Here is a 27,810-nt window from a genome sequence, read left to right as displayed (position 1 = left end):
ATAAGTCTTCAACGAATTTTGAAGAGTTGCCACCACGCGTTGATGTCACCAACCTTTAGGTGGTCTCAATTAATCTGACCGCCAAAAAAATCGATTCTTTGCAGTTGATGACTCATATTTCTCGAGGTAGATGACAGGCTTCAAGATCCTAGACCCAACGTGCTTAAGGTCAAATGGTGGGTTAACCTCAAACCTGACCCCAACTGACTCATGGACAGCCCCAATCAAAGTTTATAAATCTAGCATCAAATTGGATGAGAAAGTATTGGAATTGATGTGTGTCAGATGTTGCTCTTAAAGTATTTTATTAATTTTATCTATGATTGGTTACTAGGATAAATGAGAAGAAAATATTAAAATTTAGATCTTGATAGTATGTAATATATTCTTTTGGTTTTCAAATTGTAGTATGTTGACTTACTCTGAAAATTATATTAGATTATTTTGTCTTCTTTTATTATTATTATTTAATATATTGATGGGTAAATTACAAATTACACCCTTAAAGTTTAGGGGTGTTCGGATTTTATACCTTAAAGTTTCAGAATTTGAATTTTACCTATTGAAATTTGAGATTATTTGGATTTTACACTGACATTTTAGAATTTGAATTTTACCCTATAAATTTTAGGGGTGTTTGAATTTTACTCTCCAAAGTTTGGGGGTGTTTGGATTTTACACTCTGACATTTCAGAATTTGGGGGTATAAAATCTAAATACCCTCAAACTTTAGAGGGTAAAATCTAAATTCTGAAACATTAGGGTATAAAATCCAAATACTCCCAAATTTCAGGGGATAAAATCCAAATTTTAAAATTTTAAAGTATAAAATCCAAACTTTCCCAAACCCTTAAGGGTGTAATTTGTAATTTACCCTTAATTCATTTACCTGGATTTGAAAATTGAATAAGGTGCTTGAAAGATTATAAGGGTATGGAACTCAATATATAAACAAATAAGGTAAGTTGACATTTATAAGTTAAAAACTATATTTTAAAAACCTTTAACGTTAGTATTGAATATTTTCATTTCTTTTTTTTATTGCTAGTGTTATAATCTATTGAGAGCATTATATAAATTGAGAGTATTATATAAATGAGGAGTCTTTGGTTCAAGCTATTTGTGCTAATTTAAATATCATCTCTGCTTCTAAGTCTTACGAAATGCTATCTAATGAGGAGGCATGTAGAAAATTTCAATAGCAACATTGTTACATTATACAAAAAAGAAAAAAAGAAAAAGAATAAGAATGAAGAAGTGCATATTACAAGTACAAAGCTAGTATATATAAAAGCAAATACATCTTTTTGTGATGGTCTAAGCTTTTGTCATGTGACGCCTCCCTCTAAAATAAATTCTCTACAATCTTCCAACTCTCTCATTAATTAGCTTTTGCCAAGTAGCACCCCACTTTGAAATAGTTTCTCTACAATCTTCCAACTCTCATTAATAGCCACAATATAAGTTTACACCACATCTCTCTCTTCTTCGTATGGGTGTCCATGGGTCGGTCCAAGTCGAATTTGTGCTTAACCTGAACTTGACCTGATCACTTCTGGTGGAAAAGAATGAAACTCGTCCTCAGCTCGAAAGCGAAAAAGTTGGACTTCAACCTCCAATAGAAAGATGACGTGTCCACATATGACTTACTTGTCATCTTCCTATTGGGCCTTGAAGCCTAAGACCCCAAACAAGTTTGAAGCCAAACTTTGTTATTAGGTGTGTGTTTGTATTCAACTTAATTCACGTTGCGTTGCGTTTTGTTCTTTTTTTTTTTTTTTTTTTTTTTTTTTTTTTTTTCACGCGTTTTCATTTGGAGTATTGCGGTTACTGTTCAATGAACAGTAACCGCAATTGTTGACTTTACGGTTACTTTTTGCAGTGAACAGTGCACATATGCACTGTTCACGGACCCACAAATTACACTTTTTATCAACTTTTTCATTAAAAATGGGTCTCACAGCACTATTCACACATTTAAAAATTATTTTGCTACAGTGTTTTCAGTTTTCAGTTTTAAGTTTCAGCAAAATAAGTTCTATCCAAACAGATCCTAGAACCCAATTCCCTATCTCTTATGTGCGTTTGTTTTTCAAAAAAATAAAAATAAAAAGCCGCATGCAAGAATGTGGAGCGATAAATACACACTTGTTCATGTGATGCCTACTAAATGACACATCCACCGAGAATGAATGTGTCCAACCAAGATATATTATCACTTGCACTAATAATTTAACTTGCATCCTAACACCTCCAATTATATCGTGTCTATGTAAAGAGTGTATCAACCTGGCAGAGGAATAGTCTGCTACTAGGAACAACACAAGTAAAATGAACTTTGAGAATGCTTATCTTACTTTTTCTGCACTCCTCGACTATATTTTCTTGCCTCATACATGCTTCCATTTTGAGGACATTCCAGCCAAATAAAAGGGAGGTGGGAGTGGGGGTACCCAGAAATTTGTCCCTTGTGAAAATTTAAATCTGACTTTTTAATTATGTCATTTTAAACCCAACTTTATAAGTCACGACAACATCACTAATGAAACTACTTCTCTAAAAGGAGGAAATTTTCAGTATCTTGCATTCAAATAGCACTATTTTGTCATAGGCTATTTCTCTTTTTCTCCACATTAAAAACTCTTAAGAGATGGTAAAGCACAGTAGGAAGAAAATGACAATATGGACCAACAAACCTACAATCGTGCATTGCTCAACACATTTAACATACAGGCTAAATTTGTAATATATACACAAAAAGGGGAACAATAATCCTTACAAACACCCTCCCTCCCCACCTAAAAAAAACCATGCACTTGGTGAAGTGCCTTCCAAATTGAACTCTTGCATCCTCCTACAATTATGCAAAACAAGCCAATTTGACAAAACTGCTGACATATGCAAACATCTAGTTAGCTTTCCCCTAACTTTAATGATTCAAGAAGAGCCGCCTCTTCCTCCTGCACATATGATAAAACAAACCAAAGCAATCATTTAGCTGTAGATAACCACCAATGCAATAAAAGTTTGGGCATAAAGCAGTGACATATACCACCAATGCATTAAATTCAGTCTCCTCGTCTATTGCGCTTATAATAGAAGGGTCCTCAAGTAGATCCTGTTTCAAAGAATATAACCAGTGTAAACACAAGTCCTCATGTAGATCATGTGCACACACATTATAAAGTCTATTGATTCCAAAACTCAAATCTGAGAACTCAGAAGACCCAACACCCTTCCCTTTTTTGGATAGTAAACTGCAATGGCAAGAATATTTCACAAATCACAAACATCATTGCACACACTATCAAGGTATAGGTCTCAAACGTTTATAGATGAACTGATCACTTATTAGTTATTACTAGGCTTGGCTGGTGGACAAATCCCAACATTTTAGCCTGATGCCTACCAAGTAAAAAATTGCATCATATTAACATCTCATGGCCCAGCAAATATCTGGATTGACTATGTAGAGTTCCATGTCCACAAGTCAGAGAAGTTCAAAAATCCTGTTTTTAGGCAACCTTTCCCAGATTTTCACAAATTATTTCCATTGAATTGGAGTAATTCCCTCAATGTTTTCACAGCATAAACCATACTGCAAAATGTGTTTGCCTGTGGCCAGACTGGTTAGATGGCACACTATTATAATCTGTATGAAAGAGAAAAGTTAAACTCAAATGGGAAAACGCTTGCGCAACAAATAGAATAAGATAGTAAGTAGAAAGGGTAACAGTCTCTTGCAAAATGAGATTCCATATGAGTAGCAAAGAAGAAAAGAACGAGATTGCTTACATCGTCTGCAATTTGCAATACCCCAGTGTGATTCTGCAAAAATACAATACAACCTATTTTAAGTTCTGCCTCCAACTCATGCAACAGCTACTCCTAGTTCTTAAGCCAAAACTATAGATCTTTGGGAAGTCAAAAATTTTGGATAGAATATTGCCATAGGTTTGGTTTCCTTCTTTTTTTTTTCTTTTTTTTTTAAAAAAGGAGAGGAAGAGTAGATGTCAAAATCAAGAAGTACCTTAACAACAACAAAAAGAAGTGGATCAGATGGTGTGTAAATCATGTACTGTGAACCATCCTGTAAGAAAAGGCAATAGATTAAAGAAAAGCAGTGAATCAATAACCACTTAAGGTCATCAGTATATATCATCAGTCATCGCATACATGTGTGTATATGGAGGTAAAAACTTTTCTTGTCTACAATGTTGTCAAACCTTAAAATGACAAGAAAATGCTACAAAACTACTACATAAATGACCACCAATAGCAATAAGCCTCTCAAAGAAAAGAAAAAAAATACGACCTTTAGATTGAATAAGGATGTGAAAGGATCAACTTTAAAGACAGATAGTGTTGAAATTTGAAGAATACTGACTGCTTGAATTTTCTGGAAGTAGCAACTATTAGGATTTAAAGGCTGGGATTTAAAGACTACTTGACTAAAGGATAGCAAAAAATTGGGGGATTTAGGGTTTTAAAGAATTTTTTAAAGCTTTTAAGGTGAGAGAGACCCCAAAATTTGAGGACTGAGGCTTTGTTGTTGTTGTTGTTGGTCCAAGGGAAGAGAGAAGGGGAAATTCAAACTAATGACCTCCACTTTATGAGACGTGATCCCCAACCAAGTGCTACCTCTTAAAGTTGGTTTAGGGTTTTGAAGTAGTAAAGACTAAAGAGTGGGTTATGTATTTGGGATTATTAGGTGGCAATAAAGATAAATATTTAAAGTTGTGAGAAGTGCAATAAATAGCTATGCCCCTTGACACTGCTGAAACTAGGGAAGAGAGAAAAGTCAGCAACCCAACACCATAACCAAAGCCCCCACATTTTACTTCTCTCATTGGAGCCTAAGCACTTTTTTCTTGAGTAAACTCTCATCCTTGAGACTGCTAAAAAACACAATATCAAGCTTGCCCATATATTTTGTCACAGTTCAATTTACCAGTATCTATAGCTAACATTTTGAAAAAATTGCAGCAAGACTTACTGTGGGGAGAATGGGTGAGGAAACGAAGATACATCTAGTAGATTGGAGGAAGATGACATTACCATTGAGGGTAGGTGTTCTAGGCATTAGAAAGTGAAGTATGTTCAGTTATGCGTTATTGGAAAAATAATTATGGCACTCCACTCAGGAGAAAGATTACTTGTAGAGATAACCAGTGACAGTCAAATATGAGAGCAAAAGGGAGTTGGACTTCAAGTGTTGTCAAAACTACACATGGGGTGGAACCCTGGGAGCGTGGAAAGGAATTGGAGCTGGATGGGAGTCTTGTTATAATTGTGTCAGATTTGAAAGTGGGGATTGAAAGAGAGTGAGCTTTCAACATGATGTTTGGTGTGCAGATTCTGTACCCAATTTGCTATTTCCTGAGCTCTTCTATATTGCAAACAACAGACATGCTAGGATGAGTGACTATATGGAGGCCAGGAGGGGGGTAGTGCATTGGAACCCTGTACTTGTGAGGCAGGTACAAGATTGAGAACTGGAGTCTGTCAATGAATAGTTTAATTTTTTGTAGTCGGTATGAATTCAGGTTGAGATGGAAGAGAAAGTGTGCTATAAGAAGAATAGGAATGGGGACTTCTATGTTACTATGAAGCTTTGAGAGGGACTGTCACTTTGGATTTTCCTTGGAGGCCATATTGTGAAGGCTCTGATCAAAGTTACATTTTTATGTATGGACAGAAGCATTGGGGGGAAGATATTGACAATAGGCAGGTTTATTAAGCAGGGGATGTCTATGGTAGATTGGTGTTTTGGCATTAGATGGGTTACACATAAATCCGTGCATATGATGCTGCAAAGCTGGATGAGAAAACCTAGCTCCTTCAGAAACAAAGCATGAAAGCAATAGAAGAACTTTCAGGGCAGGAATTGTCAATTACGAGGGCTAATTTTTGTTTCTTAACTCTATTTCATTGGCTATTAGTAGATGAGGGTAGACCTAGCAACATTGTAGATTTCATGAATATACAGAACCATACCAAAGAATGTTATAATCTGTTATTTTGATTTTAATACTTCTTATTACTTTTTTTATTTATAAAAGCAACAAGCACAGCACATTCGTGAGCCAGTTTTCTGTAACTTTATAGTTTTCAAATATAAATTAAAAAAGATACATGTTTGCCTACAATTCTTACAAAATTTAAGAAGGAATGTTTAAAGAATAGATGGCTATCACATTACCAGATGGAAGAATGTGATTTCTACACCTTCTGTAGGCAACCCATCTACATCTTGACCGTCATCTGCAAAATAGTAAGAATCCAATGTTAAAAACCAATCAAACATTCAAAGACCTGAACTTTGTTATTCACATCTCATTATCTCATACTGAGAGGTGGGAGAAAAGGGTTGGGGGTGATTGTGTAAATAAAAGTGCTTCATGGAGCATGAATTAATTAAAAAAAGAGAAGACTCTGCCTGTGCGGAAATCAAATATGTCATCTTCTGAGTAGCAAAACCCTCCCCGTGCTGTATAACAAAATCTGATGGAGAAACAGAATGAAAAAACCAAATAACATCAAGATATCTGGAAAAGCAGATAAAATTAATGTTAAAATTCCAAATAAGCATATCTACACCATCATACCCACTATGTACAAGATGCATATGTATCTTGGAAAGAGCATAAGCAGCAGAAGGAAGAATGACTTCAACTTCTTCATCGTTCACCTAAAATTGCAGAATATGTTGATCATAAGAATGCATAGAGTGAAGCATAAAAGCAAAAGAAAGAAAGTGTTCAGTAAAACATTGATTAATAAACCTAAAATGCAAAATACTAATAAAAACCTTTTCTTTTTTTTTTGTGAGGGGGGGGGGGGGGGGGGACATAGAGCCAATGACACAGAAAGGAAAAATGGACATATTTTATTACCAAAAGAATTGCAAAATTTCTATGCTTACCTCATCATACAACATTACCACCTATATCTCTTATTTTCACTAATTCTCGATGAGTTTGAAATTTTATTAAAATTTTAATCTTTAACAAGATATTCTTCTGAATCCTTTTAAGGAATTTTTATTTTTTCGAGAAATTTTAGGGCATATTCAGTTGTTGAGAATTTCCAACATCTGAGGGTTATTGATTATATAAAGCTTGTTTATATCTAAATTTAAGCTATGTTAGATGTTCAACTGTCAAAACTCAAAAGATAAATTTTCAGATCAAGCATGGATAAATCAAAACTAAATTAAAAATTTAAGCTGGAAGATTAAACATACAGCTGACCACCCATCAATGTTTGTGCTCTTCAATATCTGTACAGGCCTGCAGCAATTATGTATCTATTAAATATGATAAAAAAAAAAGTATACAACTTTGAATTCATTTATGGATATACTACAAACATAGGAGGAACATTTCTTACGTGTCAACTGGGCAAAGCAGCATGCATTCATCCCCTTGAGAACTTCTGAACACTCTCCTTATAACACACTCTAATGGAAGATTATTCATAGGATCAACCTGATCATGAATTCTTTAGAAATTTTGAGTTTATGAATCCGAAAACTTGCGAAAAGCATAATACACCCAAAATTAAATTTATAAACCAGAGCCCTGGCCCTGCATGTATTCACTCCTTAGAACCAATTTTGTAAGATGTAACATTTTCTTTATTAGTAAATACTCATGCAATTGGCAGACCTTGAATGCATGACCTCACCCTTCACTTTTTTCTTTCAAGGGGAAAAGTGCTAGCTAATAATAATATTTAGATTAAATAGCATTTTCTAGTGTTCCTAACAGAGAAGTCCAAGGTTTGAATCCCCACTTCTTAAAATTTCAAAAAAGGGGGGGGGGGGGGGGGGGGGGGGGGGGGGAGCGAAACTTATGTACAAATTATGTGTTCGATGTCCAAGGTTTGAGTCCCCATTCTTAAAATATATAAAAAAAAAAAAGGGGGAAGGGGGGGGGGGGGGGGGGGAGAGGGGTGAAACATAGGCAAGAATTATTTGTTCAAAGTCCAAGGTTTGAATCCTCCTCCTTAAAATGTAATTTGTGTTTGAATTTAATTGGGGCACCTAATGCAAATCAATTAAGAAATTGTACACAAGTTTTGTTCTTAAACCAAAAAAAAGGAAGATTGCCATTTGAGCTAGATTTCATTTGCAAGTAACTTCATATTTTACAACCACCATTACTCATTTCCTATAATGAAACAATAAGAGCATTGGAAACACACACACACACACAAATTTTGTTCCATTTTCACTCAACCCAACTTCCATTGATGCCCAAAAAAAAAAAACGCTATTTATCCTTTTTATACTAACCAATAAACAAAAACCCAATTGAAAATGGTGGGAAAGCAAGAAGTTAGTAGCTTACAATGGTGGTAATTCTCTTTGAAGGAGGTGAAGCCATGACAAGTCTTCCATGATCGTCCACCACAAACCCAGCTGGCGGTTTCGGCAGCGGCGCATCATTTAACCCCAAAACCCCTTCACCATTATCATCATCATCATCATTCACAACCTCAACATTGGAGAAATCCAAATCCTTGTTGTTACTCTTTTTCTTCTTCTTGGTCTTCGTCTTCGTCTTGGTTTTGCTGTTTGGTCCCGTTTGGGGCTTGGGGGCGGCGTTGCAGGGAGTGAGACTGAGGCGGAGAGTTTGGAGATTTGGGATTTGGAGAGCGAATTGAGGGAAAGGGAAGAAGGAGAGATTTGAAGAGCGTGGTGATGGAGATGGAGATGGTGTGGTGAAGATTGAAGAAGGGGAAGAACAGTACATGGTTTGGTTTGAGCTTCAGCTTAGTTGCTTTGCAGTGTGTGTTTTGTTGGTTTGGAATCTGATGAGAGAGTGAGAATCTGAATGAATCTATAAAGCTGTGTTTGGGGGGTTTGGCGGCACAAAGAATGTTTATATATATGCCTGCAAATTGGGATAGACACTGCAAAGTGCAGAGGATTAGATTTTATTTTTATTTTTTATGCTTAAAGATTCTGTTCTTCTATATTTAATTTTAGGAAAATCAGAGGGTTATAATTTTTATTGCAATTTGTTTGTTTGGAAGTTGTGAACAGTAAAGTAAAAGTGGTGAATTCACAGCTCTATTACCTACAACACACCATATTAATAAGTTGTGATAAAAATTATAATTTTTGCATTATTGTTAATTTCATTTTCCCCTTATGTTTGAGTATTTTTAAATTAAAAAAAAAGGTGTTTTTAAAATGATAATATGGATTAGAATAATTAATATAAAAGAATGTAATAAAATGGAAATGGCCTACATTTTTATTATCTCACGTGAGCTTCAATGTGATAAATATTGTATATCGCCGTTTACACCAAATATCACCTTAGGGGGACACCCACTAATCAGCTTAATGATTTAAAGAACGTACTGTCAATTTGGACATTTTAAACTCCATTTGTTATAAATTTACGGGTTATCAAATCTCTTAATGCTTCGGTTGTTTTGAAGTAAAATATTTTTTAGAAAATATTTTCATATTTTATAGTGTTTGTTTTGTAATAAAATATTTTCAATCAACTAAAACAACCAAGACAAATTTGTGTAAAATATTTTACACATAATATTTTGGTAAAATATTTTACATTTTGTGCACTATCTTAGTCCTGATACTTTGCCTCTCCACATACTCTACCCCTCTCTATCACTCTCACGCTCCATCAATATTCTCTCCAAAACTCAGCCCACCATGGTCCTTCACTCCCACCCATCACCAACTCCACTTTAGGCACCACCCTCACTGACTCCTCCCTTCGTTGGCCCCACCCATCACCGTCTCCACTATCACCAGTTCCACCTGAGTTTTTTATTTTTGTATTTGTTATTGTCCATTGTCGTTGTTAGTTCCATCATTTCTTGGCCACCTCAATTATCATCAACTAATCCATAAGTTCTTAGTTATGATTTTTTTTCCTTTATTGTCAAGTGGGTTTACCAATCCGTGGGGTTTGGATGGTTTATGGGTCAAGGGTGGCTGCTTTTGTGCGTTGCGGTGGATGGTTGGGATAGATGGTGGGTCATGATGGCTGGTTTGTGGTTGCAATGGGTAGTTGAAATGGTTTATGGGTTGTTGTTGTAATGGTTGTGTTGTGGTTGCAGTGGGTAGCCAAAATGGTTTATGGGTTGTTGTGGTAGTGATTGTATTGTGGTGGTGGTTGTGCCATGGATAAAGGTTTAAACTAAGTTCTAGGCAATGTCCTCTGGCGGTTTTGATAACTGTCCTTTGGCATACATCTATCATGGTGTCTAATCCAAGGCAACATCAAATTAGGGCAATAAGTACAGTAGAAACACAAACATAGTAAAATCCCAATAAACATGTGATTGCATCAAGAACAAATCATTCAAGCAAACATGTTCATACTCACCATCAAACATATACCCAATGCATGTTCATGTGAATACATGACTTACCTCCCTCACCTTACTCCATCTCATCACCTACGCATCATGAATGGACATGAATGCATGTTTATGGCATCAAAGTAAGAAAAGAAAAGAAAACCCTAATCTAGCATGTCAAAGGAAAACAAACAATTCAAACAGAGGAATAGAGACTTAAAAAGTATCAAAAGGAACCAAACAGAGGCAAATGGTGTAAAAGAAACAAAGAAACAGAAGCTAAAAACCTAAATTAGGGGTTCTAGGCACGAGAATGCGTGCGCATACATAGGGCTGTGTATGCAAGCCAATTGTATGCGTATGCATACTTCAAGCCTACTTGCACATGTAGAAAGCATGCATACGCAGACTTGCTTAGGAACCCTAACCAAGAACAGAAAACAGAAAAATAGATCAGAAACTTAAAATGAAGAAATTAACAATCTAACATGCTTTAAAATATAAAGACTAACTAAAACTAAGCTAAACATAAACAAAGCAAGGAAACAAGATTAAAAACAAGATTAAAGTAGAAATGAAAGAAAAGAGTTTAGAGTTTAATACCTCAAACAAGAAGCTTTTCAAGCTTGATTTCGACCATTTCCTTCAATCAATCTATTCACAATGAAACAAAATGATTAATAAACTTCAAAACTCGAGGATCAAGACGTTAAAATGTCCCAATCAAAAAAAAAAAAAAAATTTGACTTGAAGATGTTTTGTGAAAAACTCTCTCTTTGATTCACTAATTCTAATGAATTTTAGATTTTCCCTTAGGATTTTCTGTGTGTTTTTGAAATATACCGTATAAGGCTTTATATAGTTAAAAAATGGGAGTTTGGAATGGCTCCCAGACAATGTAAGATTTTAATTCCAAACCTCAGTCTTTAATGTAGAAAACTTGCCTAGCTATGTGTACAGGTTCGTGCCTGCATACGCATGCATCAAACCTACGTATATAGGTCCTTGCCTGCGTATGCAGGCCAAGTGTTTTCTTGGCTTTTTATTTTTCAAAAATAGATTTATTTACTCATAAAAAGTTATATTTTCCATTTTAACACCTCTCTAGTTAATTTGTAATTTGATTGGGCTTTAAACCAACATTGAGCCTTAGAATTTCGGTATCATTGAGGAATGAGGGCCCAAGTCGTAAGGGGTATAAAATGCGGTGTCTACAGTTGACACAATTACTCCATTTAATCTAGTGAATTTTCCTCTCAACTCTTTGGCCCCACTAATTTACATATCATAATCTCTAGTTCATGGCAAAGTGTTTGGGGTAACTTGAAACAGTTCATCGAATAAGTCAGAATAGCTTGCAAAGTGTTTGATCAAGCTCTTTCCTTTATGTACATAAAGCTGGCTTTTTTCTTGCTACCTATAAAAGAAGGAAGGCTCAAATATTTTTCATTGTTTGATCTCCGACACTCCCAATATTTGAATAATATCCTCTAGAACCTTTGTAGAAGTAGCTTTGTTGAAAAAAATTGTTGTTTTGTCTCTATTTAGTTGCTGCCCCAAAGCTTCCTCATAGGTTTAAGTAAACCTTGAATGTAATAACACTCCTGGACTGACGCTCTGCAAAACAATAGGCTATCATTTACAAAAAATAAATGGTTTAGTTTAGGACCACTTTTGCAAATGGAGATGCCTCTAATATGGCCCAAAGTAGAAGCTTAGTTATTCAAACCATGAAGTCCCTTAGTACAAATGAGAAAAAGATAAGGGAAAAGTCCCCCTGTCTAATACCTCAACTAGAACGAATAATATCAGAAGGTTCACCATTTATAAGAATAGAGTAAGAGACAGCAATCATACACTCCATCGTCAATGCTACCCATTTGTCATGAAATCCCATTTTTTTCAACAAAATCTCCATAAAAAACCATTCCACTCTATCATATGCCTTATTCATATCACGTTTAAGGGTCATAAAACCTGATTTCCCATATTGTTGGTGCTTCATATAATCTAGAGTTTCGAAGAGCATCAAAATATTATTTGTAATAACCCTCCTTGCTTGGAAAGCACTTTGATTTTCAAAAACAACAAAAGCCAGCAACTTTTTCAGCCTATTAGCTAGCACTTTAGCGATCAATTTATACACCAGATTATAGAAACTGATAGGCCTAAATTCAAAAATTTTGGGAAAATTACACTTTACCACCCTAAATTATACATTAGATTGCACTTTACACCATAAATTATTCAAATGCATGCTTTACACCTTAAACTATGACCCCTATTACACTTTGCACTCCAACCTTAGTTAAATTGTTAAGCTAGACAAAAATTAATAATACATGACCTGCACATGATTTTTGCTTAGGTGAGACACTGCTTAAAGACAAAAACACCATTTTCACAAACAATTAAAAATAAAAGCATTTTTCTTCCCAGCTCTTTCTTTCTATGGCGTGATTAATTTTAATAACAAGTCCAGGAAAGCATCATCTGGGTCATAAATTCGGGGGTTGCGCTCAACTATATAAGGTTTGCCATAGTACTTATCACTGATTGTAGTGTGGTGGTTTTCCCTTATAGTGTGGTTGTAAGATTATTGCCCTTAACAACTTCAAAAGTAGTGTGGTTGGTCTCCCTAAAAGTAAAAGAGCTTTTAATTCATTATTTCATTTTGTGTTTTCTTGCTTTATTCTTTTAATAAAGTCCATAAGACTAATAGCTCAAAAGAGTGTATTTTTCTTAAATAGTGCAATGGCCCTAGACCTGGTTCTTGTGGTTGGATTGGAAGAAAAGAAGCTAGAGAGGCAAACGTGAGACAGAGCTAGAAGAAGATGAGACAAAGCTAGAACGTGAGATAGAGTAGGAAGAAGACGAGATAAAGCTTGAGAAAAGCGTTGATGAATGTTGATTTGTTTCTCTTTCTGCTCTAGCCTCTAGTTGATTATTCCTCTAGTTGAGGAGATGCCTGAGAGGAATACTGCTACATGGAACACTATGATTGATGGATATGCAAGAATGGGGAATTTCGATTCTGCAGAGTTGTTATTCAATCAGATGTCTGTAAGGGATATAATCTCATGGACAACCATGATCACTTGCTATTCTCAGCACCAGAAATTTAGAGAAGCATTACCTATATTTAATGAAATGACGAGTAATGGGATTCATCCTGAGGAAGTGACCATGGCAACTTTGATATCAGCTTGTGCCCATCTTGGAGCCCTTGATTTAGGAAAGGAAATTCATCTTTATATATTGCAGAATGGATTTGATGTTGATGTTTATATTGGGTCTGCGCTTATTGATATGTATGCCAAGTGTGGGAGCTTAGATAGGTCACTTTCAGTGTTCTTCAAGTTGCGGGAGAAAAACTTGTTTTGTTGGAATTCAGTTATAGACGGGCTTGCAGTTCATGGGTATGCAGATGAAGCGCTAAAGATGTTTAGGGGAATGGAGAGGGAGAAGATCAAACCTAATGGAATTACTTTTATTAGTGTTCTAAGTGCCTGCACTCATACAGGACTTGTTGAAGAAGGCCGAAGGATGTTTTTGTGCATGACAGATGATTACTCAATCCTTCCTGAAGTTGGACACTATGGATGTATGGTTGATCTATTGAGCAAAGCAGGCTTGCTTAAAGATGCACTAGAGTTGATAAGAAGCATGAAAGTTGAACCAAACAACATTATATGGGAGGCCTTGTTAGGTGGGTGCAAGCTCCACAAAAACTTGGAGATTGCTCAAGTTGCTGTTAAGGAATTGATGGCTTTGGAGCCAAACAACAGTGGCCATTACAATCTTCTGGTTAACATGTATGCTGAAGTGAATAGATGGGGTGAGGTTGGAAAAATCCGGGCAGCCATGAAGAATATAGGAGTGGAAATGAAATGTCCTGGATCCAGTTGGATTGAAATGGAAAGGAAGATTCATCAGTTTGCAGCAACTGATAAATCTCACCTAGCTTCTAGTGAAATTTACCTATTGCTGGCTGAATTAGGTGGGCAACTGAAGCTAGCTGGCTATGTACCTGAACTAATTTGGAGGGATTTAGCGTGAGCTGCTTACACCTTTTGGGGCATATGTAACATATTATTCTTTGGGGTTCTTTACATAGTCACCCCCGCTCAATTTGTTGGTAAGAATTGACCATAATCATTCGAAAATATAAAAAGAAGCTGAATGGTTTCTTTGCCAACATATAAACAAAAGCGAAGAGAAAAAGATTAAATTACCAACCAGGAAATTTTCTCCAAAAACATTCTCAATTGATACAATCTAACGCTAATCTGATATGAACAGATATGAATATATGATCAAGTCAGCGTATGGTTTTTGGGGTTTGACATGCAGGACACCCATAGACAATTGAACTCCAGGCACCTGCATCATTTGCTCAATTATATGGACTCTTCTAGACTAAAATCATACCAGAGCTTTTACAAGGGACAACTGATCTTGCAGGTTTTGAACGAAGCAGCACTGTTTTGTTATAGATAAACATATACTTGTTATTAATTCAAATCAAACTTCACATCAGGATCAACATCTTTTTGTGTATTAATTCAAATTGAACTTCACATCAAGATCAATATCTTAAGTTTTAATACACATGTCAAGTTTTGTATCAATCGGATATTATTTACAATATGATTTATAATCTTATATTTTGTTTACATCATTTTAAACTATAAAAAGTTACAATTTAAATAATTTAATGATGATATAATTATTGATCTTTACTTTTCTAAAAAAATTGTAACAGAGGATATAAGAAGAAGATGTAAAATTCAAACGTGAATTTTTCAAAATTCACTTTCAATAAAAAGATATTAAATAAAGTTGTAACCTTAGACCAAAACCAATATTGTAGCTAAACTTTGTCTTTAGCGATATTGTCTCATCACATAAAGGCTATTTCCCCTCATCTTAATTTATAGACAGAATAATCCAGATCAGGATGTCGTCTCTTCTCACTGTGAACCTAATTCATGCATAACAAATATGAATTTAGGTTGTTTAGTACCAGTTAAAAAAAATTCCTCAGATGAGGCCGAGGACATATCCTTATGTTTCTGTCGGTGAAACTAATAGAACAAACATTGTTGTCATTACTAATTAGTCGCCTCTAGTAAGTTCATGCACACGGTGCACCAAATGAATTTAAGAATTATTATTTGAGAGGTTCTAGGGTAAAAGTGGTGATTATTGAATTCAAATATAAGGCAATTCCCTCTAATAACATATTCCAATTCCAATTCCAATCAATAAAATAAAGCAAGGTTGATTTTTTCAAGATAATATTTCAATCAAACATTAATCCAAACAGCCACCAATCCACAACTGAAAAACTGGGACACTTGCCAAGAAATGAAAAATTAATACAAATTTTGACAATTACAGTCTTAGCATTGAGCACACCCTCCAAGCTGTTCCCATCTCCATTCGGTCAAATTTTGGTTCTCTGTTAGACTGGTACAATCCCTACCTAAAATTTTCTAGAGCCAGCTTCAGTGGAGTTATACATGGAGTCAAAGACCTTGTTTAGGCAGTGTGCGATAGGAGAAGAGTCTAAATATAATAAAAGTCACTTACGGATGGGTAAGTGAAGAAAGCATCTTTCATCAACCATATATTCATAGCAGAATTTTCATATAATATTGATAATTAATAATTCAATTGTTTTCAGAAAAATTGATAACGACCGTTATAGCCATAAATTATATATTGGAGAAAACAATCACTGTTCTTTCACAAATGGATTTCAATGCATTACAAAACAAAATGACAAGAACAACACATTGCATGTCGCTTGCATTCTCTAGGCACGTTCTTCTTCCTGCCCTTTGCATTTTAAAGAATTAAGTTCTCATTGCTACATATAAAAGCTAGGAAAAACGAGAAGACTGTACCATGAACAGAATGATCAGGTAGAGCTAATACAAATTGTGCCATCATGACGGCAATCAAACCAATAGGGAAACAAATATGTCTCAGTCATCATTTCATTCTCCCAACTCCTAAAATCTTAAAAAAAAAAAAAACAACCAAACCCACATTTTATTTTTTAATAAAAATATAGAAAGAAAACAAAATTAAACTGTATATAATATTTGTGTGGAGAAGGAGAACGATCAGCTAGAGCTAATACATGATTGATGCCATCATATCGGCAATCAAACCAATAGGGAAACATATTCCTCATCATCTCATTCTCCATTCACCACTTCATATTTCTAACATGAAATTCAGAAACAAAGACCCAGCTCGTAAAATAGATATGGATTTTGACAAGCATAAAGAAGCAGTGTTGTTAAGCAAAGTGAAATCCCAGTGGGAATTCCAAGTGATAAGAGAGAAGGGGATGCGAGTAACTGGGTAACAGAACGACGGCGTACTTGTTAGGCAGCGAACGATTGCCTGTGACTGTGAGAGTGATACCCTAAACAAAAGAGAGAGTTATTTATAGGTACAAGAGTGTGGTCGAATATCATAAACGCCCTTAACTTCAGCTCTGGTTAGCCCTCTGTGAGACTGAGACTTTGAGCCGAGGCCATGTTGAATGGGCCCATCATTCAAGCCATCTTCACTTGTTTACGAATATATGGGCCAGCAACAACTACAAACCCAATTTTGAACCTAAAATATTTTAAAGCCCATATAATATTCACTAAATTACACAAATATCATTTTTTTTTTTAATATTTTGATATTTGATAATTCCATAGTTTTTTTTAAGAGAGTTTTGACCTATGTCATCCGCTCTTAATGAAAATTCTTTATCATCAAACCAACACTCCAATCAGTTTTTGGTGTAGACGGCGATTAAATCAAATATCTCTTATTCAACTATCAGAAACTTTACCGGTTAAGTTAACTAGAACCCACTTGATAATTCGATAGTTACAACAATAGAGAATGACGAAATTGTACTTTGGATGTTTCCATTGAAAATATCATGAGGTCCAGTTGAATTACAAAACTCATAACCATACCAATATCATTTTAATTTAAAAAAATAGTATCCATTTAAACTTTTCCACAAATAATAGTCCTTCCTTGAGTTTATTATAAGAACTTGTTTGTAGTTGAGTTACTCAAATACAAATTAAAAATTACACAAAGACCTTGACATAAAGACATTTTTTTTTTTTTTATTAAAGAAACTAGACTTCCAAGAGCCTGGACATTTATTCAATAAAAAGACTATTCAATGAACATCACTGCAAACTAAAGGGGCAATGTCATTAGGAAGAACTTCCAGCCAAACTTGAAGCCCTATACAACTCTTTAGTTTTTTTGCTAATGCATCAGCGACAATATTATAGTTAAGCGAGTTGGGTTCACGTCCTGGTTCGGGGTGGGTATTGCCAAAACCCGTACCTGCTTCGGGTTTTATTTTAAAAACCCAAACTCAACCCTATTACTTATTGGATTGGGTACCCGTGGGTTGGGTAACAATTGCTATCTCTACTCCCCACAAGGGATAATTCACACTGCTAACGCCACAAATCAACAAATTTGTTGACATCACTGCTTAAGTCAATTTATTGAAAATTTACTGTGAATAGTAAAAAAAACAATTTTATCATTCAGTATTTACTGTTTAAGTAGCGCTTTCTTTTGCTATAAAAAGGGTTGTCCATTTCAAGTTGTAAGTAGAACTTAATTTTTACTAGCTTTAAATTTCCCCTTAGTTTATAGCCTACCTCTTAAAGGTCCTAAGCTTGTAACATTTTCCCAATTCCTGCTCAAGAAAACTTTGTATTTACTATTACTTCTTGTAAGTGTTTATTTTAAGCATATATATATTTTTAGAATATTTATTTTAAGCATATTTACTTTAAGCTTTTATTGTAATCTTTATGTTAAAGTATATACTGTTATTTACTTTAAGCTTATTCGCTTCCGCAGCCTATCTATCTATCCAAACTTTCATTAAACTAATTTAAAAATAGTCTTTCCTCTCCAAACACCCCAAACAGAATCCTAGAGGAAAGAGTTATTACAACCAACATAACTATCAACAAAATTAACTGACTTGGCTAAAGCATGAGCTATACTCCATTTGCCTCAATTTTAACCCGATCTACTAGATTCTCTACCAAGATGTATAGGCACTCGTGGGTAGGGTTTGAATAATTTAGATGAAGTACTTGAAGAAATTTGTACACGTGCCATTGCAAATTTTATTCAACAATACTAGCTAAGGTCTCCACTCTCCATCCAGAATGATTTGAAATTATTGACTACTCTGAAGTTGTCATTCTGAGAAAAACTACGACTAAAAAACAAAACTGCATATTAATAATGGAGATTCTGATACCAAAAGATAAACATATGATGAAGCTTAATCACTAAAGATTGACGTTATTTCCCCCTAAAAATCTGTCAAATTACAGAAAACGATAATAACATTTATTAATACATTCCACAAGACTACCTGAGTAAAAAAAAAAAAAACACAACAAACAAGCTCTTTGTACAAAATTTTCATACAAACATAGAGGCAAAGACTTCACGTGACTGCATCTTGGATCCAACCCGGTGTATTTGGAGAACGTAGTATGATATGTTTGTATAACACTACTCATCCTAAAACAATAAACTTCCATTCATCTGAATATACCTTCGTCCTTGGGTCCTGGGAAGCCTTTGAGTACATCTCTTAAAGCATATAAATGGCTATCACACTTGTGGTTTGACTCCTCAGGCACTGCAGAGACAGCTCCTTCCTTTTCAATGACAACAGCATTCTCTTTTGCTGTGTTGGAGGTAATAGGTAATACAGTGGCAGTAGTTGACTCCTTTGTAAATGAACTTTCTGTTCAAATACCAAAACAAAACTTTGGTGAATGTGGCAAATTAATAAGTATGGCATGATAAGCTTAACTATATAGATTAATGTTAATCCACGGATTGCTACAACTAAAGTAAACACTAAATTTTTGTTTTCATGAGAAGCAGATAGCTTCTTTGAAAAGAGAATTCCATAACTTTACTTCTACAATCAAAATGCAGTCCAGACAACAAATCACTTCATTCTCTTACCCGGCTTCTGTAACAACCTTCCTATGGAAAGAGAACTGTTCACTACATTTTTGTTATCATGAGAAGCATATAGCTTCTTTGAAAAGAGAATTCCATAACTTTACTTCTACAATCAAAATGCACTCCAAACAACAGTTCACTTCATTCTCTTACCCGGCTTCTATAACAACCTTCGTATGAACAACCCTCAGGCAGTTAGAAAGAATCAAATAAGAGGGAGGGGGTGGGGTAGATATGTTTGGCAGACAGGCATACACACAATGAAAGGAAAATGAGAGATAAGAGAAGTTTTGGGGGTGGGTTGGGGAGGAACCAGCACCAATTCTAAAAGTGCCCAGAAAAGGATGATAAAATCCAACATCGGATTAAATGGACTTACTGATTCAGGACCCATCTTAACATTTAAAGCACAAGTAACTGAAGAAAGAACCATAAAGATAAAACACCTGTAAATTATGAATAATCACTATGTCATCATATGGCAACCTCAAGGGGTAGTACAAAAAGCTGGGGACCATGCTTCATAAAATGGAGGTCACAAGTTTAATTCTTCCCTTTCCCTTCCCCTTCCCCTTGGGCCCAAAACTCATTAAAAAAAATTCAGATGGAAAAATCCAAAGCTATAGTTGTCAGAGGTTTAACACAATAACATCTGCAAACATTTAGGGCAGAGCAGGTAGAGCTTACCAGAGGAAGTGTCATTGTTCCTGAATTTGGCATAATCAGCAAGCTTTTGAGCTACATCTTGCACTGAAGACACAACTTGCTTTGCATTTGTAACCAGACCTATTACATTTTTCCAGTCTTCCTTCTCAATCACACTCATCCTGACAAAAATGCAAGAATTAAGTTCCATAAGTTTTTTAATAAGAAAAAGAAAAATAGTCCATTACCAAAAAAAACTTCCATGTGCATGGAAAAGTGATGTCTGAAACAAGAGAAGCTACCTTCAATATACAGAAGAAACCAGCTTCTATATGCTACAAAAATAACTAGCCCTTCACATGTTTGGTGATCTGTATTTGAAGGGAGGAAAAAGTTCCTCGATGTAAATAACTGTTTACAGTGTTTACCAACCACTGCCCCAAAATAATATTAGATACCTTAAAAATGAAATTGACGGACTTGTAATGACACTTCTCTATAATCCATATAAAATGAAAGCCTTATACTTTTTATTGACTCATTCTTTTTGTGCCATATCAACTTTTGAAGAAAAATTATTGAATACTTCGGGAGTACCATAAATGCGTACTCCCCCTCTCACATGAATTGAGGGTCCCATCATAAATTTAATTAGTGGGACCCAGAGTTATGTGAGAGAGGAGAGCACGCATTTATGGTACTTCAGGAGTATTCAATAATTACCCGCTTTTGAAAGCTCACAATTTTCCACGTCAGCATTTTTTTTCTTCTATTATGATAATTTAATAGTTAAAATGGGAGAAGGAGAATTTGAACCTTGGACATCTCCATTGTAAACACTAGGCGGTGCTGGTTTAGCTATAAGGCTCTTGATGGTTTTCCATGACAACATCATAATATTAATTTTCTTAATTTTGTGTTTATTGTTATTGTGCTAAATTGTTATATGTAAGTTGAAACCAAGTATAACTTGTCTCTATTGAACTAAACTAAAGAAACCCAAGACTAAACAAATTATGATTTAATTTGGTTTGATCTTCTTTTAACAGATTTTATTATTGGGAAGCCATTGAGTTTGTTAGGGAATTGGTTCATGGGAATCAGTTCCTCTCTTCAGTCACCATTATCTTCTCCTATGCCTCTTACACATTATCAATTCAAGACCAGGCATTGATGTTGAGGTGAAGCTTTTATGGTTTGTCGCCACGATTAAATATATCTTCAAGGAGAAGACCAAGCCAGCTTATTAAGACCATCACAGAACATGAAGATTTGCTGCTGAATATCCTTCACAAGAATGCATTCCTATCATCAAACAAGTTTCTCTATTCATTTAATACTTTAATATAAAGGTATAATACAGATTTTTATAGAGCAATTTTCATCTCAAAATATGACATGTTTATCATATATTGTGATATATATACTTAAATGGATGTGCTTATTAAGTGCTAAGATTTTTCTTTTGTTTCAATTATTAAGATATGTTAACGTCATAGTTTCTTTCTATTAATTTTAATTTGGTCAAAATGCAAAAACACCACCTAGGGTTTGGATCAATTGCAAAATGACCCCTAGGGTTTCAATTCTTCCTTATAACTTCTTGAGGTTTTAATATTTGAGAAATTGATCCCTACGTATTATATAATACACACACACACACACACACACACATATATATATATATATCATTTTTAAATAAAATTGAATAAAAATAATATAAAATTTTACTAAAATTATTATAAAAAACAATTAAAAAAAAAATATATATATATATATATATATAAGTAATGTAAGAATTTTTATTAAGAAAAAAGAAAAGCCAACCAAGTACTATAGTGGCACAAATCAAGAACCTAGATTAAAATGATCAAAAAGATTGAGGAGAGATAAACAAGAACAAGATGGCACAACTAAAATCCAATTAAGGAGAGTATGGAAAAAGAAAGACTTAATGTCAAGAGTAGACCTTTTACAATGCTCAAAGCATCTAGCATTTTGCTCCCGCAATAAACACTAGAACAAACAATGCGACGCAAACCTCCATAAATCAATATTTCGATGTCTACTGAACTTGCCTTGCCAAGAAGCTAATAGCTCACTAACTTTATACGGCATAGCCCAATGGATACCAAACAAACAAAAAACCATAGATCACAACTCATATGGTCTCTTTTTCTCTCTCTTTTTCTCTTTGGCATCTAGAATGCCCTCATCCTCAAAAAAACTTCCTTAATTCATGTGCGTATTTGAACTTAGCATGCCATAAAACAACAGTAGTATTAGCTTTGAATAGGTTAGGTTTTGATTACCAATCAGTTTGAAGGATTTCGTTCCTCAGCCTTGTTAGAGAAGCTGCACTTAACCTAGGTACAATATCATCCTGAATAGATGGAAAAATGAGAAGCAATAAGAGGACATAAGCATGATCACTTAAACAATGGAAACAACAAACACATAACTGAGAGACCATCAATTACATCCACCTACCTGCATGACAACAGTTGTAACAAAATCAGAACAGTTTTCTGCAAGTTCTCTGGAAACACAAGGTGGAGTTGCAAATCCAACAGCAGAAACAATATAAGGGCTAAATCCAAGTTCCATGTATGATTTTCTGCGAAGCATTATTGCTAATAAAGAAGCTGTGCCACCTCCGAGAGAATGGCCCACAAGCCTTAACCTATATCACTGTTGATGAGTTAGGCTCACTACAATGGTACCCAAAAAAAGAAGGAACCAGGGGGGGGGGGGGGGGGGGAGGAGAATGTGGGGAGGATTGAAAGAAAACAACATCTGTAAAACAGATCAAAGTTAAATTTTCAACACCTCCTATTTCTCCAAGCAATTCCTAATGGTTCCCATCTCATGAAATAGAAACCAACGAGCAGCTTCAGCAGTGCCAAAGTGAGTGGAATAACCTTCAAATGTCACTTCTCCATCACCTGAAGAAACGATATCAGTGATAAGGTCATAGACAGTCAGAGTTCCACGAATTCCAAGAATCACTAGTTTCCTACAATTATCAATCCCAATATAATATCCAGGCCTCATCACACTGGAAATTTTTACAAACTTCAAAACATTGCTTTCTCGAAGCATGCTGTTCCTTGCAAGCGTTGCAGGACTATCCTTATAAGAACCTTTTGCTAACTCCAGGTGGTAGATGAGATCATGCACCTAAATTATGAAATCATTACCTAATAAGAACTTTGAATTACTGAAACAAAAAACATAAACAGAAGGTAAGAAAAATAATATTTGTTGAGTGTGCATATCGTATATTTCATCAATAACAAGGACACTGAATTACTATTGAATCTGATGATATCTGAACACCCTTAACATCTTCAAATGGTTTTGTAGCTACTTGACGGAGATAAATAAATTACAAGCCAATGGTAAGGTCACTCAAGCTCCAATCCTCGATCCCAATCTTACTCCGTTGAATGCTTGCAATGATTTCTGAAACAGATCGACTACTGGGTAAGGATTTGTTTTCAATTTCGTCTCCTGCAAATTTTGAATTTTATATCAGCCAACATGATGACATGGATATTCAAAAGTTACCACTCAACCTCTGTTTCTTTGGAAGACCAAAAACAAATATTAAAGATACTGTGGTTCAGTTTTAAGAATTGAGTCATCTGTTCTTAGATGCTTGTTCCAAAGTTCCAATGTCAGACAAATTGACACAGACAAAAAGACTCCATCATAGTGCCATGATTGATTCATACAGTAAGCCAAGTGTAGCACCTTCCACATTAGATGAACACAAACTAGAATAAACAGACCTGTTGGCAGAGCCCACCTACACAATTGCAGAGCTGGTTCAAGGGCTTTTGTGAGCCAAGCAAGCTCTAACTTCCACTTTCCATCAGTGAAATCTTCCTCATCAGAACTGTATTTGCTGAGCGTAGAATCATCTTCCATCTTCTCAACTTTAGACCTCAAAGAAACTTGAGATGCATCCGTAGCTTCTTTTAGTAAATCTGCTTCTGCTTTATCTGCTTTCGACCGTTGCCACTGAAATCGATTAAGAATACCATACACATAACTCTGACAAGTTCCCTGTCCCTTCAGGAATTTTTTAGTATAATCTGTCAAAAGAACCAACCACGCAATATTGATAAACAAAAATTTCTCATTCAGATAAACAAGAAAAAATCTAAAATTCAAGAAAATGTTTTCCCAATTTAGAATTCCACCTTAAAACATGACTATTGAGTAGAAAACAAAATGAATTTGCATTTCTGGTAACATTTTATGTTTTCCCAAATTTAGAGTTCCACTTTAAAACATGACTAATGAGCGGGAAATAAAATTACTTTGCATTTCTGTTAGCATTATCACCCCGTATTGTTTTCCAATACCTCACTTGTTACAAAGTAGCCTTGGTTGCCTACAATTAACATTCTAATAGGAAGCACGGACACTTTATTTGGGATGTCGTACCAGTGTCGTATTCGTGTTGTAACAGCGTCCTATCTGCCGTGTCATGCTATGAATTTTCAAAATTTTCTCATGTTGCAATATCGCACCCATACTAACATTCTAGAAAATTTCCTGGTTGGTAATTTAATCTTTTTCTCTTTGCTTTTATTTATATGTTGGTGAAGAAACCATTCAGCTTCTTTTTAAATTTTCCAATGATTATGGTCAATTCTTACCAACAAATTGAGCGGGGATGACCATGTAAAGAACCCCAAAGAATAATATGTTACATATGCCCCCAAAGGTGTAGGCAGCTCACGCTAAATCCCCCCAAATTAGTTCAGGTACATAGCCAGCTAGCTTCAGTTGCCCACCTAATTCAGCCAGCAATAGGTAAATTTCACTAGAAGCTGGGTGAGATTTATCAGATGCTGCAAACTGATGAATCTTCCTTTCCATTTCAATCCAACTGGATCCAGGACATTTCTTTTCCACTCCTATATTCTTCATGGCTGCCCGGATTTTTCCAACCTCACCCCATCTATTCACTTCAGCATACATGTTAACCAGAAGATTGTAATGGCCACTGTTGTTTGGCTCCAAAGCCATCAGTTCCTTAACAGCAACTTGAGCAATCTCCAAGTTTCTGTGGAGCTTGCACCCACCTAACAAGGCCCCCCATATAATGTTGTTTGGTTCAACTTTCATGCTTCTTATCAACTCTCGTGCATCTTTAAGCAAGCCTGCTTTGCTCAATAGATCAACCATACATCCATAGTGTCCAACTTCAGGAAGGATTGAGTAATCATCTGTCATGCTCAAAAACATCCTTCGGCCTTCTTCAACAAGTCCTGCATGAGTGCAGGCACTTAGAACGCTAATAAAAGTAATTCCATTAGGTTTGATCTTCTCCCTCTCCATTCCCCTAAACATCTTTAGCGCTTCATCTGCATACCCATGAACTGCAAGCCCGTCTATAACTGAATTCCAACAAAACAAGTTTTTCTCCCGCAATTTGAAGAACACTGAAAGTGACCTATCTAAGCTCCCACACTTGGCATACATGTCAATAAGCGCAGACCCAATATAAACATCAACATCAAATCCATTCTGCAATATATAAAGATGAATTTCCTTTCCTAAATCAAGAGCTCCAAGATGGGCACAAGCTGATATAACAGTTGCCATGGTCACTTCATCTGGATGGATCCCATTACTCGTCATTTCGTTAAATATTGCTAATGCTTCTCTAAATTTCTGGTGCTGAGAATAGCAAGTGATCATGGTTGTCCATGAGATTATATCCCTTACAGACATCTGATTGAATAACAACTCCGCAGAATCAAAATTCCCCATTCTTGCATATCCATCAATCATAGTGTTCCATGTAGCAGTATTCCTCTCAGGCATCTCCTCAAACAATTCCTTCGCAGAACTCAAATCCCCAGTACGGACATAACCAGAAACTATCGTGGTCCATGCATAAACATCTCTCTCAGGCATTTCATCAAACACCCTTCTTGATCTATCAATTTTGCCAAAATTCGAATAGAAATCAATCAAAGCAGTCTGAACAAACAAATGTGAATCAAACCCATTTCTCCAAATGTGACAATGTACAGCTTCACCAAAACCCAAAGCTGAAAGCGAAGCACAAGCCTTAATCAACGATGAAAATGTATAACTTGTTGGCATAACTTCAGCTCTCATCATATGTATGTAACATTCCAAAGCTTGAGTTGGGTGAAAACAATGAACAAAGCCCCTTATCATTGCATTGTAGACAAAAACATTGGGACTTTCCACGTGGGTAAATGCTAAAGTTGCATAATCTATTTGCAAAAAGTTGGAGCAGGCGCTAATAAATTGGTTCACTAAAAAACAATCTTGGTTTGCATTGGTTTTGATCATAGAGGCAAACACAGATCCCAAGTTCTTTAGGTTGGAACATGTCTTTATCTGATCAAGTATAGATTGTTTCCGAGTGAGTATGTGTTGGAGTGGTTTTGGAACTGAAAAGTGGTTAAAGTTAGTAATGGATTTCATGTACTTCATAGACAATGCTCTAGTTGATTTTTTTTTTTTTTTTTTTTGGGTTGAAAAGTGGTTCAAGGGCTTTTGTAAGCCAAGCAAGCTCTAACTTTCACTTTCCATCAGTGAAATCTTCCTCATCAGAACTGTATTTGATGAGCGTAGAATCATCTTACATCTTCTCAACTTTAGACCTCAAAGAAACTTGAGATGAATCCGTAGCTTCTTTTAGTAAATCTGCTTCTGCTTTATCCGCTTTCGACTGTTGCTACTGAAATCGATTAAGAATACCAAACAAACGCATAACTCTGACAAGTTCCCTGTCCCTTCAGGAATTTTTTGGTATAATCTGTCAAAAGAACCAACCACGCAATATTGATAAACAAAAATTTCACATTCAGACAAACAGGAAAAACCTATGACTGAAGGGTGCCACGTGGTGTTTGGCGAGTCATCCGTACAGAGTAGAGGACCGCGGACCGCCTTCGCTTGGCGGCGGAATGAAGAGAGCCGTCGTAGACTCTAGAGAGTGACAGCACAAATTGGAACTTTCCTTTTGTTTATGAGGGTATTCATGTCATTTTACAGGGGAGGGTTTTTTGTTTTTTTTTTGTTTTGGTTTTTGAGAAGAGGGCCCTAGAAAGTGAGGGTATTACTATTATCCATTAATCAAACATAAAAGCTTAGTTGTAAACATGAAAAATATCCCGAAAAGCAGCTTCCATCCAGACAAGAAAAAGACTACAAATAGCCCTTCTAGCTAACCTATGAGCTACACAATTTCCTTGTCTTCTAATATGGTAAAAAGAAACATCTTTGAAAGAAAAGTTAAGAAGCTTAAGCCTTGTTTGGATTTCCCTAAACTGAATTAACAAATCCCAGTTTTGTTAACTCATAACCCAAAATTAGTGGAGCCCACGAGTAGCATGTTTGTTTGGATGAATTTTCAAACCATTACCTCAGTGATAATATCTCATAATTTTGAGTGATGGGTGAGCAATTTTGGAAACATGGTGAGACTGTTTTGAAGTTAAGAGTTTTGAGTTATCAGTAACAGTTTTGTAAATTTCTAGCAAACACGGGTCTCACAGCAGTGTCTCGTCCCATCACGTTGTAGTGCTTTTGCTATGCAATTAATGCTGTGTGGGATCCAGTGAGTGACAGAAGGGTGGGTTTTTGAATTTGAGATAGCTGTGAAAATCTTTAGCCAAACGAGTGTGAGAGTGAGTTATGGGTTTTATTGAGTTAGAGTACGTTTGGTACACTGAATGTAGATTACATTAGAAATAGTAATCTTTATTA

At 35.4% G+C, this 27,810-nt stretch overlaps 3 protein-coding genes, 1 non-coding gene and 2 pseudogenes across 7 annotated transcripts; 1 reads left to right on the top strand and 5 right to left on the bottom strand.

Moving 5' to 3' along the window:
• Nucleotides 1-2,581: 2,581 nt before the first annotated feature.
• Nucleotides 2,582-8,930, bottom strand: LOC115965817. Its single transcript, XM_031085112.1, has 10 exons — nt 8,355-8,930; nt 7,393-7,490; nt 7,247-7,292; nt 6,609-6,691; nt 6,440-6,504; nt 6,203-6,264; nt 4,031-4,090; nt 3,796-3,828; nt 3,053-3,118; nt 2,582-2,960 (listed from the first exon to the last, which is right to left on the bottom strand). The coding sequence occupies exons 1-10, from the start codon at nt 8,757-8,759 to the stop codon at nt 2,913-2,915; spliced, it is 966 nt and encodes a 321-aa protein (XP_030940972.1). The 5' UTR covers nt 8,760-8,930; the 3' UTR covers nt 2,582-2,912.
• Nucleotides 8,931-13,101: 4,171 nt separating this feature from the next.
• Nucleotides 13,102-14,576, top strand: LOC115964752 (pentatricopeptide repeat-containing protein At1g06143-like). Its single transcript, XM_031084006.1, has 2 exons — nt 13,102-13,116; nt 13,288-14,576. Exons 1-2 carry the CDS (start codon nt 13,102-13,104, stop codon nt 14,404-14,406), a joined length of 1,134 nt encoding a protein of 377 aa, XP_030939866.1. The 3' UTR covers nt 14,407-14,576.
• A 1,691-nt stretch (nt 14,577-16,267) lies between these two features.
• On the bottom strand, nt 16,268-16,358 carry LOC115966176. Its single transcript, XR_004086362.1, has one exon. It is a non-coding gene; the product is annotated as a small nucleolar RNA Z102/R77 (small nucleolar RNA).
• Nucleotides 16,359-16,475: 117 nt separating this feature from the next.
• On the bottom strand, nt 16,476-16,562 carry LOC115966177 (annotated as a pseudogene).
• A 2,139-nt stretch (nt 16,563-18,701) lies between these two features.
• Nucleotides 18,702-24,802, bottom strand: LOC115963895 (annotated as a pseudogene).
• Nucleotides 23,863-26,601, bottom strand: LOC115963893 (pentatricopeptide repeat-containing protein At1g06143). Of its 4 annotated transcripts, none has more exons than XM_031083124.1 (2): nt 24,372-26,601; nt 23,863-24,143 (listed from the first exon to the last, which is right to left on the bottom strand). In XM_031083124.1, the coding sequence occupies exon 1, from the start codon at nt 26,530-26,532 to the stop codon at nt 24,793-24,795; it is 1,740 nt and encodes a 579-aa protein (XP_030938984.1). In that variant the 5' UTR covers nt 26,533-26,601; the 3' UTR covers nt 23,863-24,143; nt 24,372-24,792. The 4 variants fall into 4 exon arrangements, with proteins under 4 accessions (XP_030938984.1, XP_030938985.1, XP_030938987.1 ...); XM_031083125.1 differs by having other exon boundaries at nt 24,417-26,601; XM_031083127.1 differs by having other exon boundaries at nt 24,499-26,601.
• Nucleotides 26,602-27,810: the final 1,209 nt, after the last annotated feature.

Source organism: Quercus lobata, chromosome 10, assembly GCF_001633185.2.
Source record: "Quercus lobata isolate SW786 chromosome 10, ValleyOak3.0 Primary Assembly, whole genome shotgun sequence".
Taxonomy (NCBI): domain Eukaryota; kingdom Viridiplantae; phylum Streptophyta; class Magnoliopsida; order Fagales; family Fagaceae; genus Quercus; species Quercus lobata.
Note: the sequence above shows the minus strand (reverse complement) of the source record. Positions and strands in the feature narration are given on the sequence as shown.

Coding starts and splice junctions, on each gene's coding strand:
- LOC115965817 (XM_031085112.1), bottom strand. CDS start 8,759: ATGTACTGTTCTTCCCCTTCTTCAATCTTCACCACACCATCTCCATCT. Junction 7,293..7,392: donor CTGCTTTGCCCAGTTGACAC/GTAAGAAATGTT, acceptor TAATTGCTGCAG/GCCTGTACAGATATTGAAGA. Junction 3,829..4,030: donor TTCTTTTTGTTGTTGTTAAG/GTACTTCTTGAT, acceptor GTATTTTTGCAG/AATCACACTGGGGTATTGCA.
- LOC115963893 (XM_031083124.1), bottom strand. CDS start 26,532: ATGAAGTACATGAAATCCATTACTAACTTTAACCACTTTTCAGTTCCA.